Below are 23,964 nucleotides of genomic sequence, written 5' to 3' on the forward strand. Positions count from 1 at the left end.
GTATGCATGCACATGTCTACCATTCTAATCAATACTTTATTTCACACACTACACTATCATTACCAACTTTCATGACAAAACATTCTCTATAACTCATAATGATCTCCATCCACAGATCTTTCATACATCACCAATCATTACACATTATAGTTGATTGATTAATTTATGAAATCAACTCCATCAGGTACCTCAGAAAATGCACATAGTACACCACTACTTTCAATAATACCCACCCTCACATTATATGTACATGTCTGCAAACTTAACACCAGTATTGGAAATTGTATGCATTCCTTGAAGAGGGAACGGAAACAAATAGTACTGAAACAGACCTGCTAACAATAACTTATCATCAAAATTAAATGATTTTACAGTGTAAAAACTAACTGCTAAATGAACACAAATAAAATTATTTTCTGCAGCAACAGCACTGTCAGTAGTGAACGATAGTTCATCATCACAAAACTAATACACTACCAATTGCAATTACCCACTTTTTGTCTTAACACATTCTATCCAAAACGTTTACACACAGATTCGTTAACTGACTCTCAACCAGTTACTTTTTTTACTTTTACTGTACATCCCCTTCAAACAAATTTGCATATTACTCTCCACGTTAACAAACCACTTGGTGCTTCCAAAGGAATATACCACTGAATATGGGGGATGGTTAATGCCAATTATCAAATCAATTGAGCAACCTCATACTTTGCTTACAATTACACACCTAACTATCTCTTATGTCCCAACACCATAGCATACTTCAGCCACACACATATCTTGATAAAATGATTGCAGTACACCACAAGTTAATACCATACACTCTTCCAATTACTTATTAAAGCTATTGTATTCATTCGACTTGGAGCACACAACTCCCCAACACTATCACTTATACCACACCTTAGGAAACTATTACACAACATTAACAAATCATACACGTTATTTGTACCACCAGCAACAATGACATCATTAACAAACAATATATCACATTTATCATCAGTAAATGCGCCCTTTACACAAAGAACAATAACAAATTTATTCCCATTATTAAACCTTGAAATGACTTTTTTAATCTCTCTATATATAACTGGTCCCTTAACAACATTGCATATTACTAACTCACGTCAACCCATATGTTTTACACATTCTCGAAACAACATCGCCAGCTAGCTTCCACAACTTGAGGTAAGCCACTCACACCACACCACTTTCTTCCTTTCATTTATTTCCAACATCAACAATTCAACTTCAGTGCACAATCTCCATCATCAGCAACTTGCTCCTTTGTGAGGAATTTTCCTTGTTGGAGCATTTCGGCGTATTTAGCAGCAGCCGGGTCTCTACCGAGGCTGGCTAAGGCCACCACACGATCGCCACGGCAGTAGTAAGCCATAAAGGACAGGCTCTCTAGGTCTCCTCCAATGATAACGTCATCATACATTCCATAACCTGAAATTTATAAATGCATTACATTATATTAAATGTTATGTTTTGGACAATTACAAATCATCAATGATTCAGAAACTGCAAAGCCAATTCAACATTACATTTTAATATGAAAATGTTCCCAAAATTTCAACTCGATGGCTACACTTTCTCTACTTTCAATTAATACTTTCCAAAATTATATGCTAAACTAATGTAGTGAACAATTACAGACACCCTCAAACCTTGTAGACATCATTGATATACATTTATTTTCACAATGAACATGACTAACTTGTCCAAATCACACACACAACACGCCACTGCTCATAAAACAGTCCCTAAGCGACCGAGCCCCACCGTGACAAGTAACTTATATAAACATCTTTTCCCCACACCTCTGAGATGGGAATGCATGACAAGTACAGCTTAATCTTATCATAAAGGCTTACTGTTGGCTATGCCACAAAGGAACATCAAAACGATGGATACCTTTGCCATGGAGTATTGGGTACACAGGATACCCAATTACAACAACGTGACAAATGTTGTGCTTATCTGGTGGTACACTAACTCTGCTACTTAGTTACAACTCGGTGCTACTTTACAGTTAAATTGACTGGTGCCCCGTTGTTAGTCGGTCTCTTAACCCTCAAACCGCGCACGTCATTTATATATCATTTCGTCTCTAGCGCTATAATTTAAACGCCCCGCCTGGGATAGGGGCAGCTATAGTACAGCCACGACCGATAGTTGCCAGATGACACCTAGAAAATAATTCCAGCCAAACATTCTTGCGTGTTACACCGTCAGTATTGAGCAAGCCACCAAGGCTGCCGCACGACCTCACGGCACCGCTGTTCACCTTCTGACCACAGCATCGCCTACAAATACCATAATATAAATAATACTCCTATTATTTACCAGTCATAGTATTACTGAAGCCCCATCACTGTGATAAAACTGACCACGATTGTGCTGATATTTAGCGCTGTGCTCCATGGAGGGAGGAGTAATCCTGTGAGAGGGAGGGTTGTGGTGTCGTTTTCTGACTGTGTGTGTGCCCACCATTTATTAACTGCACTCGCCATACCAGCTTAGTGCTTCGCCGTGGTGAACACAAATGTACGTACTAATATATAACGTGTGTATAGTGTCAGATAACAGCAAGAGGACTAGGTTGAGAGCCGCAGCCATTTTGCTGAGGGAGGAGCGTCGTCTGCACGACTTTGCATGTTGTTTACTGATGGCCACTATGCTCTTTGCCCACCAGCTTCTTCTTTTTTCACGTATGGTGAATAAAACAGGTAGATACTTATATATAATGTGTCTATATAGCGTAATAACACCACAAACAATATTGTTCAAGGACAAATATTAGTGCGTCTGGCCTTCAGGGCGGCTGCCGATCAGGTGACTCTGTGAGTAGCTACGTCTTATGGCCTTTACTCGCCATACAACCTTACATGTACAGTTATGGTCAACAAAACATGTAAATACGTATATATAACATCTCTGTATAGTGAATAAATACACAGAGTATTGTGCGAGGTAAATGAGGATGAGTGAGGTGGTGTTGAGGGAGGGAGTGGCAGTGAGTGCCTCGCTGGTGTTTGCCGGTCACTCCTCGTTGCTTTTTCACTCACAAGACCAACTTAGTACTTCGTTATGGTGTGCAAAACATGCAGATACTTATATATAACCTGTGTATATAGTGTAACAACACCAAAACTATTTGTTTATTGTTTTATGAACATAATATTTGATTCACTAATATGCACACCACAATTTTGATTACAACAATGGTTCACACATTTTATAATATAAATATACCACAATTCACTGTATGAAATAATATTACTGCAAAAAAACTCATAAAAAATCAATCGGACACATTGAAATAATTAGGTCTTAATATATTTGTGCCGTCTGACAGCTCGGGCGGAGTAGACCTCGTCTGGCAAAGGCTCTGCCAACACCCCTTTTTTGCCACACTTCCCTACCCTATTCCCGCTAAAATATGCCACCTACGATTTTTTTGTTATTTTTTCCGTCATCACGGAACAAAAATGAACACTTCTATAAGACGAAAGATTTTTTGGGATTTCTTTTTGGCGCCTGTGGGTGCGAATTCCATTTGGGCCCCTAGCGGTTTGAGGGTTAAATATTCTTTCCAGTGGCTTTCTTCCCTTAAAGCAGTGTGCTGAAAATAGGGCTATGGCTGTTCTCCTTGACTGGGTGGGTCGGAAAAACTTCTCTCTTGCCCACCCCTTTCTCTGGCTGCCCTTCTCACATTGCCTGCTCTTCCTCAGAGTTTATTTACTTGTATATATATATAACAAGGTACACTGGGTTTATGAGAGTACATACCATTGATGTTTTTATATTCTTGTAAAGTCATTAACACACAGTGTTTCAGCCATTTCCAGTTGGTATAAGCAGTACACAATTTCACATTGGTGGCAAGGACAATAAAAGAAAAACATGCAGAGATACAGTACCTGTATAGCGAAGACTTTTGCCAAAAAACACAGTCCAAAAGAATGGGACGGATCCAAGCGCTACATTCTGGTCTAACATATTGAGTGCAGCTGTGCGACCATGACCCAGTGCCACCTGCCAATGACTAATAGCCACCGACGCACCGTCTTCAATGAACAACGGAAAAGCAGCAATATCGCCCCCACAAAACACGCCTCGTACACTGCTTTCTAAATACTGAAATGAAATTAATTTATAAAGTTAAATGATACCAATATCATTGTGAAACTTCAGGCACACAGTCAAGCAACAGGATCAGCCAATATCAACTGCAATTAAATGCTCCTCATACAATATTTATAAATATTATTACATTTATTAACTGGATAAACAACAACAATATATTTGTTAATTAACTTATATACACTACTTGTATCTTTTATTGGTTATTGTTGACATTTAGCCATCAGGTCAATCATGGGAGCCTAAACATTTTTTTAATGATACCTATCTTACAAAAGCAACAATGCTGGGATGAATTCAGTAAAATGCATAATTGACTAACCTTTTGCTACTTGTTCACTTTCTATTTGAGTTTTCTCACCTTTTATTTACACAAGTGACATTTGCAAATAATTTTAACGCCTTATCATCTCCTCTCATTTACAATTTTAAATATTATTTAATAAAATGCTTTTACAAAACAACATACACATGCCATATAAGTTCATTCAATACCTGAATTACAACATGCATATTAATTTGGTCAATTCTAATTTGACATCAATCTTTTTTGTTGTCAAATGTAAAGTGGGTCAGCTATTTTTTAAATATTCCCGTTCATTTATTTCACTTCGCATATAGGATTCGATTTAGTATATCTTCAAAGATTTGCCATCACACATACTAACCAATTGTGCTCAAGTCTTGAGAGCTACAGTATATGTGTTCAAGCTACAAGTATATACTTACAGCCAATGCTTGACAGAATATTTATAAATGCAAATTAAAGCATAAATAATATCAGAGTGTATACCTCATTGACTGGGACGTAACCCCGCTCGTCACGAGAAATATTTGAAGATTCCAGGAATTCCGTATTTGGTATGACCCCTACACCCACTACAGCAATATCCGCTGCAATCATTTCTTCAGTGTCTAGCAGAACCTGAAATTATATATGGTTACTCAATAATTATCAAGGCAGCAAGGAAAAGCAGGGCTGGAATAAAGACAACACAAAAATTACCACATGCTACTGTAGTGCAAGATACAATATTACAGCAATATCCAAACTTAAATTTGTCGTACGTGTTACTCACCCCATTAAGTTTACCATTTTCGTCTGTGAACTCTGTCACCCCTGTGTTGTTGAAAAACTTTACTCCATTTTCTTCAAACAACTCCTGGATGCGTTTTCCTACAACAGCGCCGAGACTGCGTTCAAATGGTACGGACGAATTTCCAATCGCACTCACCGATGCTGCACGATTATTGCTAGCCAAATATGCTGCCGTCTCCATTCCTACAGGATAGCAAACATTACCGACTTGTACAATATCTGTATTGGTTTCTATGCCTACTTTGCAAATTAATTACACTACAGTGATTTTATGATAGCACCACTACCTTTTATTTCTACTTTTGAAGGTCTCTCTATTAAAAAACCAAACAACAATGAAGAAATACTGTATTACTTTAAATAATAATAACCAATGATTACAATTAAATGTAACCTTCGTATTCCACACAATTTTTATTTATAAACGTCCTAACTCCACTATTTTTCTACAGAAATTATCATACCAATGAATGACGTTCCAACAATGACTACGTGCTTGCCAGAGGCGGCTGCTGCAAGGCCATTTGTATCTTCTGGTGTACGAATAACAAATACTTCTGGGAGATCATCTCCTGGGCAACCTAACCTACGTGGTCTGAAAGTTCAATAACAATGCTGTAATATACAGGTGAAACATTTCAATAACATTATTTGACTTTTAAAACAACAAATATAGTCAAACTATAGCAACATCTAAAACATGTTTGTTTCTTATGGGGATCTTAGGAGTTCTGTGCCAGCGCTCTAAGAAGCATACAAGGACAAGATTGGTATTGCATTTTAGAACTTTCAAAATATAGAGTCAAGCACACACAGTAATCACAATAGCGTAATATATCATATGAACAAATGTGCCACCGTGTCATGGCACAACTGACTAAGGCGCAGCTGGGAACATCCCACGCGTAGGTTCAAACCCTCGTCACGGCCCTTGTGGATTTGTTCATAAGAGTACAGTATTGTATATTTGAGATTATGTGTAATGCCCTCAGATTTAGCATGTTCAATATTTTAAATAAAGGTGTCACATCCTCTCTGGGGTTGAAGATAATTATTGTTGTTATCATTGCTAATTAGTGTTGAATAATTATACACCTGAAATAGTTTAGTCACAGAGCTGGTTCTGGGAAATCTGCTAGGAATTAGTGCCCCAGCAAACCATTCTTTCATCACCAATCTGGTTGAGCACTTTATCAACCAAATTCTTGCTTGCTACTATACACACTCCCAACATAGTAATCACAGCCCAGTCGATCAAGAGCACTTTACAGGCATTTATCCACTTCTCTTTTCAACACAGATCTGTTAGTAATGTTCCCTCTATTAAAACACTTTATCAGACCTTGCCCTTTAATGTTACAGAATTGTCTAAGGCTACTTATTGCACCTTTTTTAACACAGTTATTTTGCATAGTCTGCTACTCCTCTTGGTTTTGTAAGAAATTGTACTACTATGCAGATTGGCTACCAGTCCCTCATATACATTGCTGTTCATTGCCAACCCACCATATTTAACCTCCACCGGCTGGCAGTTCCCTCGTAATCACAGGTTTCTCTTAATTAAACTACTGTGCAATTCAAATGAGCCCCCAAGCAAACCATTCAAGCACACGGTTGATGCCCGAGGCAAGTCTTGATCAAAATACAAGAGAAACACACATGTCCATAAAACAAAATGTAACTCACTTTCCTCCTGTAGCTATGAAAAGTTTATCATATGGCACCTTCTCCCCACTATTGAGATAAACCTCCTTCTCCTCTGTGTCTATATTCTCTGCTGATACTCCCTGCAGTATCTCAATATCAGCATTCTGAAATTTATTAAACAACATCTGAAGGCAACAAATTCATCAAGCTTCAATCTACTTAATGACAACAATATTCCGATTTAAACTAGTACAGTATTTGCAAAAGCAATGAGTATTATCTGCTTGTACTATAGACGTATAACACAACAACTAGGGTAAACTGAAACAAAACTTTAACCATTTTCTACTTTTGTCAGCTACACTTCTGGACAAACTTGGAGTACATGAAACAAGGCAGTGTATTTTTGCCCAGCAGGCCCAAAACAACCAGATATTTTCTGCCTGGTCAAGATGGAACCTTGACATAGTCCTCTACATAATACCAACCTTATAACACTGTTATGGATATTTGAAGACAAATTTATCTATTTCCATGTTCAAAATTAGTACTATCCCTTCTACATCATATAATCCTTAATATATTAACAAGCCCTCAATACAGTACTGCATTTAATGGATGCAATGGTCATCGAAAGGAAAGTTAATTATCTAATTTATAAACATGAAATGTAAAGCTGTTCTGAAACTATTGCCGACTATCTGCATTTTCTTTCTCATATCAAGCCTGAAAAAAATACAATCAATTTCAAATCACTGTAAAAATTTTAAGAATAATGTAGACCCTTATTCATCTTGAGCACCAATCACTAAGCTCATATGTTAAGAGAGACCTGAAACCTCCATACATTGGATACTAGCATGCATACTTCCTCAGAACATTTTTTCAAAGCACAACAACAATGGATTTTAACATTCAAAGTCAACACCTACACCCCATCCATTTTTAGCACAACAACAAACCATCGAAATCCTCCTACCTCATAAAAATGAGGCGATCTTAGTGTGATTTTGTCAGGGGTGAGGTCCATGGCTTTTGAGAGTTTGGGTCGGTCATACGGTAGGTGGTATTCCTGCGTGATCATTATCACGCGACCAGTGAAACCCTCCTGCCTTAGTCTCTCCACACAGGTGGCACCCGCACCTCCTAAAATATGATTTTCAACGTTTAAAACAGTACAGTAATAGTAACACGAGAATTAATGATTTGCCAAAACAATATGGATGAACAAATTTTGACTACAAATAACAAAATTCAATGTGGTAAAAAAAATAAACAACTATTTTTTATTTACAGCTGCAAGCCCATCACAAAACATCAGACTTTAGGTAAATATGATCATCTCTTCCCCAAGCTGTTCTACCCAGATTTCTTTTCCCCCCCCCCCTCCTAAGGCCTAAAGGAGGGAAAGGAAACTATCAGGAGAGAGTGCCAAGCCATTACCATTATATAACACTTGTAAGGGATTAGGATAAGGATTTAGGATGGGGCAGGAAGAAGAAATGGTGCCCAACCACTTGGACAGTCGGGAATTGAACGCAGACCTAAATGAAGCGACACCGTCATTCTACCGTCCAACCCAAATGGTTGGGCAGGGCCTAAAGGAATGAGTTATTCAAGTCAGACTGCAGTGACATTTGACACCTACACTAAAGAAATCTTATTAAGCTTCCCTGTGTGGTAATGCTGGTGCTAAGAAGAGACAAGAGAAGATACACTTGTGACTGTTATAGCTTTAACACTACAAATCAGCCATAAGATATGGGTCATAATACAAGATATAATAGTAGTTGCATCCAAGAAGAGAGATGTAGCTCGAGTGTGCCGAGAAGCCTGGAGATACGGTACTGATATAAGGAAGCAACAGGGCACGAACTATGATGCATAGGGTTTCTATCTTAATGGTGCAAGCTTCATTTTTTGGCAAAGAAGCAAAGGTTAGGATGGAGTCTTGCAAAAGCTTGAGAACCTGAGAGATTAAGTTTCAAGCCAATTCCTTTAAGCCATCCTGGTGAAAATGACGATATATACAATACAGTACTGTATATAATGATGTACTGTAATAAAGAAAAATAGCACAATTTTTCTTTCCGAGGATCAGTTTGAAAACATACGCATGCACATTTGTTGTATGGCCTTATATGGGTACTAAGTCTCATTTAAGCAAATAGATACCATAGGAATGATTCTTTTCTCATTTGTGTATCATTAATCTATACAAAACACTAACATCTATGAAAGCCATTATAAGGCAATACACATGTTCCATCCAAAATTAATAGCAATGGAAGGAAGGTAATTTGTTTACTGTAAAAGGCCCCAGCTAAGGCAAAGTAACCCACTGAACAGCACATACAACCAAAAAAAATATTGCGATATTAGGTTCCATCAAGGTGTAAAATGGTGGCAAAAAATGCATATTCATGTAATTGTAAAAATAGACAAAAATAAAGATATGGGAGTACAGTAGTTAAGTGATTAAAAAGACTAACCTTCTTATAACCAAGTAATCCAACACCAACGGCCTGCTCGGCTGTAAGAATAATATCCTGCTCTGAATCACCACCTTCCCCTCCAAGCCATTTCTTCTACATGTATTTATGTTCTACATTTATTTGTATTTTTATTTCTATGTTAATGTATATACTACAGTTATATGTATTTGTTCTACATTTGTATCTACATATATTAACAGCACTGTATCTACTAATTTCTTAGTGGAACAAAATAATTTTATGACTTTTTTTGTAAATTACATGCCAAATTTATTTATATAAAATCATTAAATTTACATCATAATAAAATCTGTCAATGCAATTCTCATATATATACTATACTGTATTACCCAAAATGTGTCTGTGGCCAAAGTTTTAGTTCCATCCCAAGACATGTGTGTCATCGTAGTGCTGGGTCCTGCCCAGGTAAATTATAACACTCATTTTGAAAGTACAAAATTGTATTCATATCAACATGTACAGTATGTTGTATCTATTATACAGTACTCAATGTTCTTCTAACACTACCTTATTATGCAACACAACTACTACAGTAGCATCCAGTGCAAACCGTTAACAGATTGGGTATTCACCGCACTAGAATGCAATGCAAACAAATTCTATAGCAACTCAACAACTTGTCATAAATTTTCTTAAAGATACCCTGCATTATACAATTGTGATTTCATTGTACAGTAGTTAATCAATGTAGCTTTTTTTTTTTATTTACATTTCTTTCATACGTGTTGCACAGGTAAACAATAATTTTTGAAGAGTTTGACATTACTGTACTAGTTTTGTTTTATGCTACACATTAGGCATTAGTTCAGACCCCAGAATAACTCCTTGTTATTTTGCAGCTTTTAGTATCACATTATCATTACTTACTATCAAGAAACTTGCATCTAATCCATATGACAAAATCTAACGACAGGCTTTTGGAGAAATGCTGAAATATGACTATCATATTTTGATAAATATTGAATTTAAATTCCTGACATCAAAACTTAGGAATTAAGGATAAGTAGCATGTCAAAAATCATACTTGGATTAACATGTCCATTACTTTACTGAAGACTAAATGATGGAAAGAAAGCACAATATTTATGGTATACTCAAGTAAAACATATTACACTTCTAAATAATGCAAAATAAGATTGCTGGGGTAAACCTATTAGCTTACAACTTAAGAGCCAAAACACAAATGTGAAAGTCAAGAGGTTGAACTAACCTCCACCAACAATGACAAAGTTAGTGGGATTATCTGGGTCTCGTCGTGTCATTGGCTTCATCCGCTTGTCGGCGGCTAAAAGCGCCTTGTTGGCTCTCACTTTTACCTCGTTGTTCACAACCTCAATGTCATATTTTGGTATGCTGTCCAAGCCAGGGAAATCTTCAATATCACCTGAAATTAACAAATTTTTATCTTTCATCATTTAAAATACATTCATACATACCTCCGAGGCTAAGGGTCCCCTTCTTCCAGCCAGAGGTGATACTCTTTTTATTATTTAAAAAAAAATTAATATTTACTCAATTCTAAATGGGTTTTGTCACTACTGTACAATGTTTCAGCTATTAAGAGCATAACGTCTGAATGTAAGACCCAAGACACAACAAGGAGATGGTTATGATAAAACACACTTAAGTTATAAAATTATTTTTTTACTCACAAAGCTGGATATGCAAACATTTTTACAAATAGAAACATATGAATATGGCATGATATGTGGCCAGTAGCCTCACTGGACCCTGGCCCTACTCAAATAAAAAATTACAAAACTGTAATGAATCTTTATGGGGTTACCCAATTATTAAAATTAATAATTATAGCCCAAAATCTTCACCAATGACCTACTTTATATGAAAATCCAACCACTTGTATTATACATTGACAGATTCATCACTAGAAATGAAACAACAGCCTTCTCACCTGTGACCAAGCTGAAGCAGGCACCGTGCCACGGGCATCGAACTTTATCACCACACAATGCTCCATTTTCTAGTGGCGCTCCAGCATGTGAACACTTCGTACCTATGGCTGATAACTGTCCTTTATGATGGACTACCAGTACCTTCCCACCTTCTATATCAAATGATTTCATTCTGCAGGAAAAATATCTCTTTAAAAATTACAGATGCAACACTCGGCAAACAGTACATCAATTCCCCTACAATTCCTTAATGCCAATTACAATATTTCGAGAATAATGAATAGTTAAAGTTTCATTATAATTTATGCATATAACACTGCCCATTAACATGAATAAAATCTTAAAACTATAAAAATTGTGAACTAATTTAACAATATTTAATATTTTCACTAAAGAAAATGCCAAATGAAGACCTGGAATCAAAATTAGTACAAAGATTTTTGTCTTGTGACTGAATTTTTTTACAATACTCTGTATAATGAAAGGAGATTCTATATACTACAGTACAGTATAACATTACAGGTTAAACATACAATACCACACTGTACTTTCATTACAGTTAAGTAAAAACCAAAATCACAGCTGTGTTAAACAAGTGCAAATTTTATACAAGTGGTTTATACTTATACAGTATTCTGATACTTTTCATGAATGCCAAAAACTCTCATTTACATGGATTTTGTTGCAATGACTGTAGGTAATCCTGCTGCTGCAATGTATCTCTTCCTTATTCTGCCCGAGTTCCTTTTATTCTTTACTAAATTACAGAGTATACATGCACAAGTATAAGTGTTCCACACCTTGCTCGAAACACTATGCGTATTAGTGGCTTTAGGTATTTGTATGTACTAGCTCTGCCTATAATTAATCTGAATGTTTGTAACTCTGCATCTATGTACTGTACTTTTCCTAAATAAAATATTATTATAATTATTAAGTCTCTAGTGTTGTGGTTTTTTACGTGTCTGGACATTATTATGATATTAGAACTTTTAATATAAATAATGCACTTGTCAAGAACACATCCAATATGGGTTAACCCATTATATATAATTAAACTATATTTATCAAGCCTGAAAATAAGTATTATAATGTAGGTTTGTATAGAATCTACTTTCATTATAGTTCGTAAATCTGGATTTCACCAGTGATGTAGTTAAGGCATTTATGAAGGGGCATTTTGTCCATTAGGCACTGTATCTGGGTCTTCAAACTTTTTAATGGCTTACAAAAATGTTTAGGAACAGAACAAAAATGTACTGCCTCAAAATTAAAAAAAATATAAATAAAATAAATACTAAATCAATATACAGTACAGTACATAAATGTTTAATTTTTATCTACAAAATGAGGCGTAATGGCTAGGGACACGAAGCCTGGTAGAATTATTGGGTTTCCCAACACCAACAACTGACTTCCTTCAGGATACAACCACCGACATTGAGATAAAAACAGGTAAAAACAATTACATTAGTAATTATTCTGTCTCTACAAAATGATTTCAAATGTTCCTTTTAACCATAACTCAAATTATCAATGGGTGAAGGCGAATCCTCATAAACTTTACTGACATTCGGCATCTCACCCTTCATTGGGCAATTCATCCGTCTTACAGATGACTGCCTCCACCACGTCCTCAGCCATGTTAGCACTCTCTTCCCTGTTCATCCTACGTTCTGACGAGAGAAAAACATGCACGACATTAAATACAGCCCACATACAGTGACCTGTACCACCAGTCCACACATACAGTGACCTGCACCACCAGCCCCACACATACAGTGACCTGCACCACCAGCCCCACACATACAGTGACCTGCACCACCACCCCACACATACAGTGACCTGCACCACCAGCCCCACACATACAGTGACCTGCACCACCAGCCCCACACATACAGTGACCTGCACCACCAGCCCACACATACAGTGACCTGTACCACCCGGTCCGTCTAATTACCACAAGCTACACAAGCTTCAGAAAGCTTATGTTAGTAATGAATAAATATGATATATTTACTCATTATAATGTTGGTGCCGAATGTACAACACGAGAAAACATAATTTTATTTTGAATAAGTATATTTTTATTAAGAAATTAGACAAAAATAAAGAGCTGGTGACGCCAAATAATGTGGGAAATTTTTACCCACCATATCTAATAATCATCTAAGAAATGTATAATTTCTATATCATTTTTTTTTAAATATATACAAGCGTTGTTACATTCTTGTACAGCCACTAGTACGCGTAGCGTTTCGGGCAGGTCCCTGGAATACGATCCCCTGCCGTGAAGAATCGTCTTTTCATCCAAGTACACATTTTACTGTTGCGTTAAACAGAGGCTACAGTTAAGGAATTGCGCCCAGTAAATCCTCCCCGGCCAGGATACAAACCCATGACATAGCGCTCGCTGAACGCCAGGCGAGTGTCTTACCACTACACCACGGAGACAAATATTTCTATATCATATCAAAATCATATCTAAATCGTATCAAAATCATATTAGAATCATTATAGATTCATTATATAGCTTGATCCTAGATGACACCGTCAACATGAACATGTACGCAACAGGGCCCTTTTGATGCCTACGTGACTTTGTACATGATCTCTCAAGGATCCAGAAGCTTCTAGAAGGATTTGTTAATTAAAAAACTATTGGAACATTGATCGCTTCCGGTAGAGATTAAAAATCGAATCCTTAATAAGAATCAGTGGTGCTATCAAGTACTACTTATAACCTTTAAATCCTATATCTAATTATATTATAATCACATCTTATCTTAATCATAAGTCTAGACTCTAAAAATAATCAATCAATATTCTTAGAAGGCTACCGTGCACAGAGAGCATGGCAGGGCGATGGGGGGGAGTGAAGCGCCCACCAACAAAGCCCGGGGCACTTCGTGTTTGTTTACAACTGAATGAACAAGTGACGGATCCTTAGCGAACATTACCAGCTCAAGGACACCTTATCTAATATCTTTATCACCAGTGAACACTCTCTAGAACTGGGGGAGTACCTGGACAATATCTACAAGGAAAATCCTACAACATTTATATAAAATAAGAGTGTATAGTGGAGATCACAGTGACTCGGTTTCCACCACCTTCATTCTATTCTTTATCAACTATCATTCTTCTGCAACTGCAGGGACAATCACGTAGCAACGCTACCAGATCATCCTACAGCAACGCTGTGGCAAAATATAGTGCCTAAACTCAACAAGAGAGAGTTAATCAGTCTGGCACCTTGTCAGACAAGGCACCCCGACTGGCAGAGAAGTATATTGAAGGTTATTTGGTATATGATTGGCCAATTGTATGCTTGTGTGACTTTAATATCCTATAAATCTGTCTGTTGGTTAAAAAGCGAGGCAACGCCTCATTTTTCAGTACGTTTATTAAAATTGTAGTGTAGCTGTGAATCTTATCCAAGCACTACACCTCATGAGTGTCCATTGTGTCAGAAAAGAATTCAGCCGCAATAAGTAAAGAACCTCATAAGTGTCCATAGTGTTGGAAGAGATTCAGTCAAGCTAACTTTACCTATTCATAAATTGAATAAATACATTGCATATATACTTGAATATATAAATTAAGTTATCAATTGCTTGCTTAGTTATTTTTAAGTTATCACATAAGTTCATTTCATTGACTAATTTCTAGTACTTAGTTAACAGTATTTAGACTACATTTAAGGTCATTTATTATACTTTTACAATTTAATTTGTTGTTTATAATATAAGTACATATTGGCTGTTAATAGTTATGGTGCTAGGTTAGACTATGTATGTTTAAATCCCCGATTTAAACAGAGCCAGTGTTCAGTCATACAACTGAATTTATTAAATCTTATCCTTGTATAAAATACAAGCTGATGTGAGATCCCAGTCTACAGGTGGACTGGAACTTCTATCAACTAAGACATTCACCCCACCTGTCCCTTACAGCCCACAATCTGTCATTAGGAAAAGAGGAGCTAGGATTTACAACCCTAGCTAGAGATTTTAGTTGAATTAATTTGCAGACAGTAATTTTTAATTTAGTTCAGTACAAGTCCCTGGTAGTCTCCTCTTATATCAATCCCAGCAGGTTTTTCCCACAAATAAAGTCGACGATCCAAGCGTCGGTTAGGTTAGGTTAGGTTTGGTTAGGTTACGTTTGGTTAGGTTTGGTTAGGTTTAGTTAGGTTTGGTTAGGTTAGGTTTGGTTAGGTTTGGTTAAGTTAGGTTAGGTTAGTTTAGGTCAGCCTAACCTAACATATCATATTTATTCATTACTAACGTATTGCCAGGAAGCTTTCTGAAGCTTGTGTAGCTTGTGGTAATTAGACGGACCCGTACCACCAGCCCACACATACAGTGACCTGCATCACCAGCCCCACATACAGTGACCTGCATCACCAGCCCACACATACAGTGACCTGTACCACCAGCCCACATACAGTGACCTGCACCACCAGCCCACACATACAGTGACCTGCACCACCAACCCCACACATACAATGACCTGCACCACCAGCCCACACATACAGTGACCTGCACCACCAGTCCCACATACAGTGACCTGCTCCACCAGCCCCACATACAGTGACCTGCTCCACCAGCCCACACATACAGTGACCTGCACCATACACTAACCTTCACTATCTGAGTCACGATCACCGCCGCTCCTACAAGAAGCCGTCACACCCATGTTCTTCTACTCCTGCTCACACTCCACCCTCGAGGTCCACCTTCCTGCTGCTGTTAGACAGTTCTCCACAGCTGCCAGGTCCTGCTGCCCCGCCCAACGCCCTCACTGCCTGGGTAACGAATGCCAACTCCATAATTAACGACGGAAAAAGGTGAAAGTTCGATTTCTTTTGGCAGTTCCAGTCCATTGCGTCATTAAGAGGCATCCGGCACATTTCCCGCGAGTTTCTTAACTATTAAATTGTCAATTTAATGGTCTTGATACAGATTGAGAAACAATATTTGTTTTATATATCATCTTTATAAAAAAAAAATGTTTTATACGATTATATATGTCTTTGTTCGATATAGTATTTATTATTTTGCAGTTTTTTTAACTGGGTTTTAGGGTTTTTGTAATAGTCACAGGATACTTTGCCATTAAATATAAAGTTGTATAATTATTGTGTTGGGATATTTATACTATAATATAATAATAATATATTTATTTACGCTTCACAGACATGCATCATCGTGATTTGCGTCATTTCAAACTACTACACAAACACAGAACTGTGTCAGATGAGACATGTTCCAGAGCAGTCACTGCAAACTGGACGAAAACTATTATAGAAAACGTCACAATTTAATGACTGACTATATAAATAAATAAATTTAGGGACAGCTCAATCACAAATAATTCATTGTGTCGGGGGGGGGGGGGGGGGACAGAGAGCCAGAGTGTATACATACAATGTTATTCATAAAAAAGTGTCAAAGTGTATTCATAGACTTTTATTGAGGTTTCCCCTGCACCCAGGTCGAATTATTGATCCCTCCCAGGTTGCAAACCCACTACAAGCTGACTAACTCCTGAGTACCTACTTACTGTTAGGTGAACAGTACATTAGGTGAAAGGAAATGTTTGAAAAGGTTTGACCCCAAGATGGGATCGGAATTAATATCGTCAAACTTGTTATGTTAAAATTTTCGACGAGATCAGCCCTGTCATGTGTGACTGCTCTTAGTCAGTCCTGTGGCCCTCAACCGTTCCTGGTATGAGAATTGACATTTAGTGTGATGTATTATAAATATTGAATATGGAGACGGTGTTTATGTACTCACACTACACATAGTGTGATGAATTGCGTGTGAGGAAGGAGTTTATGTTGCATCACCGCAGACCCTGACCATCTCAGCTTATCAACTGTGAAAGATAACCTAACCTTGGAGAGAGCAAATCATGGATAACGGATATCATTGACACACAAATACATTATTATAAGTTAAAAATCATCATTATAACATATCTTGCCATCATCTAGGCAACACACACGAGGCATACGCACTAGTATATCGACGTGAAACTCTGGGAATAATGAACATTTGTCGACACGCGAGTGCAATCCTTATCGGGACGAGGCTATCGCTTATCATTGATTGCCACGGATTGGTCCCATCAGAGCTTAGTGTTCCGCCTTGAGCGAAGCCTCTCTCTCTCACACATCACACTCTCGTAAGTACACCCACATACCATTATTATTATTATTTCCCTACGGGCTCACCATAGCCCGTCCTACTTGGAACTTTTTGTTCCAGGTAGCGAATCTTAAACACCGATAACAATATTATTAATATTAATTATTATACTTAGTATTAGCTTCATAACATTATATATTATATGAGAATCTAAGAGTGAGGTTTGAGAACCTTAGTTCTCCAATATAATCTACATTGTGCTGCAAATGAACAAATCCACAAGGATTTGTTCATTTGATGCATCACGTTAGTGTGATCTCTGTGTGTGGTGCTGCAAATATTTACATATATATATTGTTGCACAAAATCAAAATACTCTATTTAAAGATTTGTATTAGGTTGTTTGAGATAGGATTTTCGTTTTTCCTATCTACTGCACATTTCTCACACATACATATCCCCGCTGATGCAGTCAACTGTCTAACACTCCCAGGTACGTACTTACTGCTAGGTGGACAGATGCATCAGGTGAAGGAAACTGTCTATTTGTTTCTGTATCGATCAGGAATCGAACCCGGGTCCGTAGAACTACGACCTCCCTAGCATTTTTTCATTTTTGCCATGAATATTTTTTACTTGGTAGACAATCTTTGTCGACTTTTGTTTTTCTCTACTTCTTTGAAATAGTAAACAATTTTACATTTTGTAATGATCCTTTTCTTCAATTTTACAATTGTTTATTTTGTAGAACTATCTAAAAACGCCTCGTAGCTATATGGCGCTTACAATTATTAAATTATTAAGCTAAATATTGCGTTTTCTGTTGTTGTTGTTAAAGATTCGCTACCTGGAACAAAAAGTTCCAAGTAACACGGGCTATGGTGAGCCCGTACGCGTTTTCTCTTATTGATTTGTTTACGTGACGGCTCAATAAACCTTGTATTTGTGTTTTGTATTCCTGCAGCCTGCACCATCAACACAGCCTGGGAGATGAACATGCAGATGTGGTGTTGCATGAAGGTGGTGATGTGTGCCTGCATCTGGGTGTTGACAGCTGGTGATGACCAGTCCACCCCGGGCATAGATCTCCTTCAGGAATATATGCAGACGGACCCCACCAAGGTGAGAAAAAAGACACAGCACCGCTCCTGTGCCAGGTAAGTCCACTACGGGCTCACCATAGCCCGTGCTACTTGCCCCGCTCCTGTGCCAGGTAAGTCCACTACGGGCTCACCATAGCCCGTGCTACTTGCCCCGCTCCTGTGCCAGGTAAGTCCACTACGGGCTCACCATAGCCCGTGCTACTTGCCCGGCTCCTGTGCCAGGTAAGCCCCCAACGGGCTCACCATAGCCCGTGCTACTTGGAACTTGTTCCGAGTAGCTGAATCTATAACAACAACAAGAACCAAGGTGAATGGGGAAGCCTCTCACAGCATCGACCGTAAACCTCATTACACTAATAGTCACTGAACGTATGTGTCATAAACTGGACCAATTGCTTAATTAAGACACGATTTCATTAGGTTATGTGTAAATACAGAAGGAACCAGTGCTAAGGAAACTTGTACAGCTGTTATGATGACCAATACCTCCCTACAGGTGTGTTATGATGACCAATACCTCCCTACAGGTGTGTTATGATGACCATTACTCGCTTGCAGGTGTGTCACTACATACAGTGCCAGGAACCACTGAGGGCCGTGGACTGCCCCGTTGGTACACTCTACCAGCAAGGTGTCACGCAGTTAGGCTGCTGTGGCGCCTGCGTCAGATACAAGCGTTAGTATTGAAACACCTGTGGGATGCTTGCGTGTGTGTGTGTGTGTGTGTGTGTGTGTGTGTGTGTGTGTGTGTGTGTGTGTGTGTGTGTGTGTGTGTGTGTGTGTGTGTGTTCCCACTTTGTTTTTGTTCGCATTTGTCGCATTCTTTTTTTTCTCTCGTAAATGGTTTGTGGTGTTTTTGGGGAGTGGTTGTGTATATTGTTTATGTTCTTTTTATTCTTGTTCTTATGTGCTTGTCTGTATTCTTCCCAACAGAGGCCGGGGAAGGCATCTGCACAGGCAATCTCGATCCTAAATTTAATAGTGGGTACGGGACGTCGACCTCCCAGCGAGAACACTTAAGTCTCTTTAGTGAATCGTACGACAACATTGTTACGTCCTCCTGGTGCGACTACGCCCTGAACTGCAGCCAAGATGGCGTATGTAGAGTTGGTAAGTGCTGTCTCCAAAGTGCTGCTGACCGGGTGTTTTTGCTGTGAATAGTAGTAGTAGGCATCCATCAGTCTCAGGAGACTATAGAGTTGCGCTCTGGTTGTCGGTCTGGAGTGGCCTCACTAGGGCGCAAAGCCAGGGTAGGTTGATTCGGGGAAGAACCTGTTACCCAGGCAGCAAGTCCCCCCTCTCCACGGCGCTGAAAGTCTCCAATGGAAAGGCATACGCCAATACGATTGGTTCCAACGCCGTCGCAGGAACTGTGAGTGAATATTATTATTATTATCAGTAGAGTGCTGTATATATATATATATATATACCTCTAGCATAGTCGTTTACCTGGCCTCCTCCCTCTCACCAAGATGACCAGGCCCGAGGCTGTAAGTACGTCCAGAGACGCTACGACGAAGACCGGGAGAGCGGAAGCATCATGCCCTACCGCGACGACTACCGCTGGAGACCCACATGCACTCTTGACGGCCAGTATGCCGAGAAACAGTGCAAGGGACCCTACAGCGAACGCAGGTCAGGTCATAGGTCACACATGGTAGGACCATGTTGTTGTTGGAATTGGGTAAAATTTATATTCAAGTCAGTTCATGTTGAAGTACGTTTATTGAGACAATAAATTGCATCTCAAAGGGATTGAGTGGATTAGGCTATTTCTATCCCATCTCTGCAAGTTAGTTCAGGTAATAGGTGAAGTTCCTTCGATTTAAAAACATATGTGATAGAATGTATTCATAGCACTAAGTAGCACAGGAAATCTACTGGATTTTGAACAATTCTATCCCATAATATTGAAGAAAGTAAAAAATGAAATTGTGACTATTGAACATAATTTACTTGCTAATGTCGCATTGATCTTGATTTCTTTTTTGGATATTATTAATATAACTTCTCTCTCTCTCTCTCTCTCTCCCGTGTTTGTCTCTCAGGTGCGTGTGTGTGGATCCTGAAGGTCTTACCATTTATGGGAAAGCCTTCACATGGCAAAGGGATCTGTATCAAGATATGAACTGCAGTACGTACTTGTCTTTGTCATATTGTTCTTATACTCCTCACTAATGCATATATTTGTGCAACATCCCTTTCTAAATAAGTTTATTCACGAATATGTGATCGTTCATTCTAGACTTTGGTCTATCCACAGTCACAAGTTAGCTAAATTGTTATGTAGTCAAGTCTATTTTCATTAACTATCTATATTCTAGCCACGAATATGCTAATAATCTGGATGAGGAAATATGTTCCATCCTTCAGACGGCACAGTCTTCTATCTGATGGATGATTTCGTCTATCCTATCCATTTATATCTATAATATGTTGACCTTACATTATCTGTCAATTTAATCTATGCTCATTCAGATTGGATAGCTTAATTTAGTCTATCCACAAGTACTAGCCAACAATCGCAGCCTACTAACCCCCTTCTCATCACAAAATGAGAAGGCGGTTAGTAGGCTGCGTAGTAGTAGTCCATTCCACAATTTTCACTAATAACAAAATTAAATCATGCACATAACCTACTACACAATGTACATAATGTGCAACATACGCTCGTTGTTGATCAGAGTGTTCCCGGCGACTGTGGGAGCTGCAGCAGGCAGGGAAGACTACCATGACTCTTCACTGTCTGGAGAATGGGAACTACGAGCCCCTGCAGTGTGAGGACGGCTGGTGTTACTGCATAGACCCGGCCACCGCTATTCCCTACGGCCCGGCTCTCCCAGAAGACGTGATGAACATACTTCCCTGTTGTGAGTGCTCACTTGTCTTCTCTCAGACACTAAATAAATAATATTTACCATAGGAAAGATGGTTAACTAGTAATTTGGATAAATATATAAATTTAAACTCAAATGGGTCCCCCCCATGTTGTATGAAAGTATCCTCCGTGACCCTAAAGGAATGTAAGGCGGAACTTAGTCAATCCATGTCAAGTACATTCATTAAATTATCAGAGTCTGGCACTCCGCCAGGATGTAATTGTTGTTAGTGGCGCTGTAAGTTTTAACAAGCTATACTAGCTCGTGGTATCTGTCGTCCAGTTTATCATTAATTATGGTGAAATTACCCAAAGCAAAAATCGAAGATGATGTGTGCTTATTGAAAAAGTTACATAGAAAACTAAAAGAAATGGATTTACAAAATGACGATCATATTTATAAATTGTTCTCTCGCGTTTTCAGACATATTTGAAGCAGCAGATAGTAGCGAGATTAATATATTGTTATTCATAGACTTTTTGTAATTCTTTTGCCACTATTTCACACGAGAGGTAAGTGGCGTGCCCCAAGACTCAGTCTGGGGACCAACACTGTTCACCACGAGACATGCAAGAGCTTATTTATTTATTTATTTATTTATTTATTTATTTATTTATTTATTTATTTATATGCAAGAATTTACATTGGGTTCATGAGATTACAGACACTTGAAATTTTACATTCTTGTAAAGCCACTAGCACGCACAGCGTTTCGGGCAAGTCCTTAATCTAACAGATAATTTTAAGTAGACATTTTCCAGTAAATTTGACAAACAAATGTTTACAGGTACATTGTAAGAAATTTTGACACAATAAACAAAGATTAGATTAACACACAATAATAACAATACAATATAATAACAAAGATTACTAGGTACATTAGGGTAAAATTTCAGGGCTTATTTTTGTAGGTAGGAAGAATGTCGCCTTTCAGTAAATGTGTATACGAATGTTCTCCTATCTAACTCAGCGACATAAGACCAGACGAGGGCGAACAGCAGGTCAGAAGAAAGCAGGAGAGCATTGGCCAGCGACCTCCGCTGAAGGCAAGTAACCCAGGTATTTTAGTGATGCTCAGCCCTGCTCCTGTGCCAGGTAAGTCCACTACGGGCTCACCATAGCCCGTGCTACTTGGAACTTTTTGTTCCTAGAAGCTGAATCTTAAACAACAATCTCCGTTTCGCACTCAGACAACGCCACGACGACGGGCCAGCAGTACTTGAGACGGTGTGATAGCGTGTACCACGCCCACTACCTCCTGCTGGATTACATGAAGGCCAAGAACATGCAGGGACCCTCCATAACCCTCAATTGCGACCCCGACGGCTCCTACGGCGGGCTACAGTACAGCTTCGACGGGACGTAAGTTGCCCAAGCTTTGTGTTGAATGAATCATGTTGACGAAGTACTCGGAGGAGTCGAAGTACTCGAAGGCGTCTTTGAGCCTCGGTAATGTACTTTTGTAACATTTGTACATCCAGTTGCTTCCTGGAGATTTAAGATTAAAATTTCATCTTGGTATTAAGGATTTGAAAGACACACGAACAATAAACTGTTGCTTTTATGTCGTGTCTCTCTCTCTCTCTCCCCTTACCTTCCTGTTTCCTCATTCGGCTACTTCTCTTCATTTCCTCCTCTTTCCCATCTTCCCTACTCTACTTTTTTGTAATAGTGCAGCGATCAGAGATGTTTTGACACGTTTCATTCCCCTTGATGCCTCTAGTTAAGATACCCGGGAGTTAGGCAACTGTTGTGAGTGGCATTTCACCAAATAGTCAGCTATATGCCTAATGTACTCACAATAATTTCGACAATGAAAAACGGGGAAAAAATTTAAATTATATTTATATATAAAGAAGGTACAATAAGGTTGTGTTGAGTATAGACTTTGGATGATTAAATAGCAAAGCCTCATGGTCAGTAATGCGCACACAGCCTTAAAGCCAAATTAAATTTGCTGTAAATTTAAGTTTTTAACTGGTGAAGTAAAGCTTTAAAGAAATAAAAGTGGTGACTTAGTAATGTCAGAGTTGACACACTCCCTGTGTTAGCATTATTTAGTTAGGGTGGTGATAATGGCAAGTTATACTGAGTTATAAGATAGTCAAGTGTTAGGGCGAGTTAGTAGCCTAATATAGAATACTATGGCGAGGAAATTATATACTTTGTGGTTTGACTTTTGAGTACAGTATAGGTTGAAGATTTTTTTAATTAATTTGGAACGTAGTTTTATATATTGGGTTCCTTTATCTGCATGACGTGTTTTGCATATATTTAGTCTGGTTTTGGGAATATCAAAGATATATTTATTTACGAGGTGATTTTATAAGTTTTTATTACATTGTAGGATCGTCAGAAATTCGAACTCTACGCCTGAAAAATACGAAAATACCATATTTTTTGGATAACGAAATTAGGCTGCTCACTATTAGTGTATCAGACATCAATAAAGATCTGGATTTGTACCAGACACTAATTTGGTGCACCGGAGAAC

General features: G+C 38.3%; 2 protein-coding genes across 4 annotated transcripts in view; one reads left to right on the forward strand and one right to left on the reverse strand.

Moving 5' to 3' along the window:
- Nucleotides 1-17: 17 nt before the first annotated feature.
- LOC123772700 (apoptosis-inducing factor 3) lies at nt 18-16,221 on the reverse strand. Of its 3 annotated transcripts, XM_045766031.2 has the most exons (11): nt 15,977-16,221; nt 12,916-13,006; nt 11,330-11,502; nt 10,628-10,801; nt 7,881-8,047; nt 6,941-7,065; nt 5,719-5,849; nt 5,235-5,437; nt 4,949-5,080; nt 3,933-4,149; nt 18-1,455 (listed from the first exon to the last, which is right to left on the reverse strand). In XM_045766031.2, the coding sequence occupies exons 1-11, from the start codon at nt 16,029-16,031 to the stop codon at nt 1,241-1,243; spliced, it is 1,683 nt and encodes a 560-aa protein (XP_045621987.2). In that variant the 5' UTR covers nt 16,032-16,221; the 3' UTR covers nt 18-1,240. The 3 variants fall into 3 exon arrangements, with proteins under 3 accessions (XP_045621987.2, XP_045621989.2, XP_045621990.2); XM_045766033.2 differs by lacking the exon at nt 12,916-13,006 and having other exon boundaries at nt 15,977-16,116; XM_045766034.2 differs by lacking the exon at nt 15,977-16,221 and having other exon boundaries at nt 12,902-13,006.
- Nucleotides 16,222-17,371: 1,150 nt separating this feature from the next.
- LOC123772699 (uncharacterized) overlaps nt 17,372-23,964 on the forward strand; it is a 9,529-nt gene continuing 2,936 nt past the window's right edge. The window contains exons 1-8 of the mRNA XM_045766030.2: nt 17,372-17,525; nt 18,453-18,610; nt 19,150-19,267; nt 19,525-19,701; nt 20,064-20,226; nt 20,640-20,725; nt 21,276-21,461; nt 22,661-22,832. Of these exons, the coding sequence (XP_045621986.2) occupies nt 18,479-18,610; nt 19,150-19,267; nt 19,525-19,701; nt 20,064-20,226; nt 20,640-20,725; nt 21,276-21,461; nt 22,661-22,832 (1,034 nt within the window). The 5' untranslated portion in view covers nt 17,372-17,525; nt 18,453-18,478. The remainder of the gene's footprint in view (nt 17,526-18,452; nt 18,611-19,149; nt 19,268-19,524; nt 19,702-20,063; nt 20,227-20,639; nt 20,726-21,275; nt 21,462-22,660; nt 22,833-23,964) is intronic.

Source organism: Procambarus clarkii, chromosome 4, assembly GCF_040958095.1.
Source record: "Procambarus clarkii isolate CNS0578487 chromosome 4, FALCON_Pclarkii_2.0, whole genome shotgun sequence".
Classification (NCBI taxonomy): domain Eukaryota; kingdom Metazoa; phylum Arthropoda; class Malacostraca; order Decapoda; family Cambaridae; genus Procambarus; species Procambarus clarkii.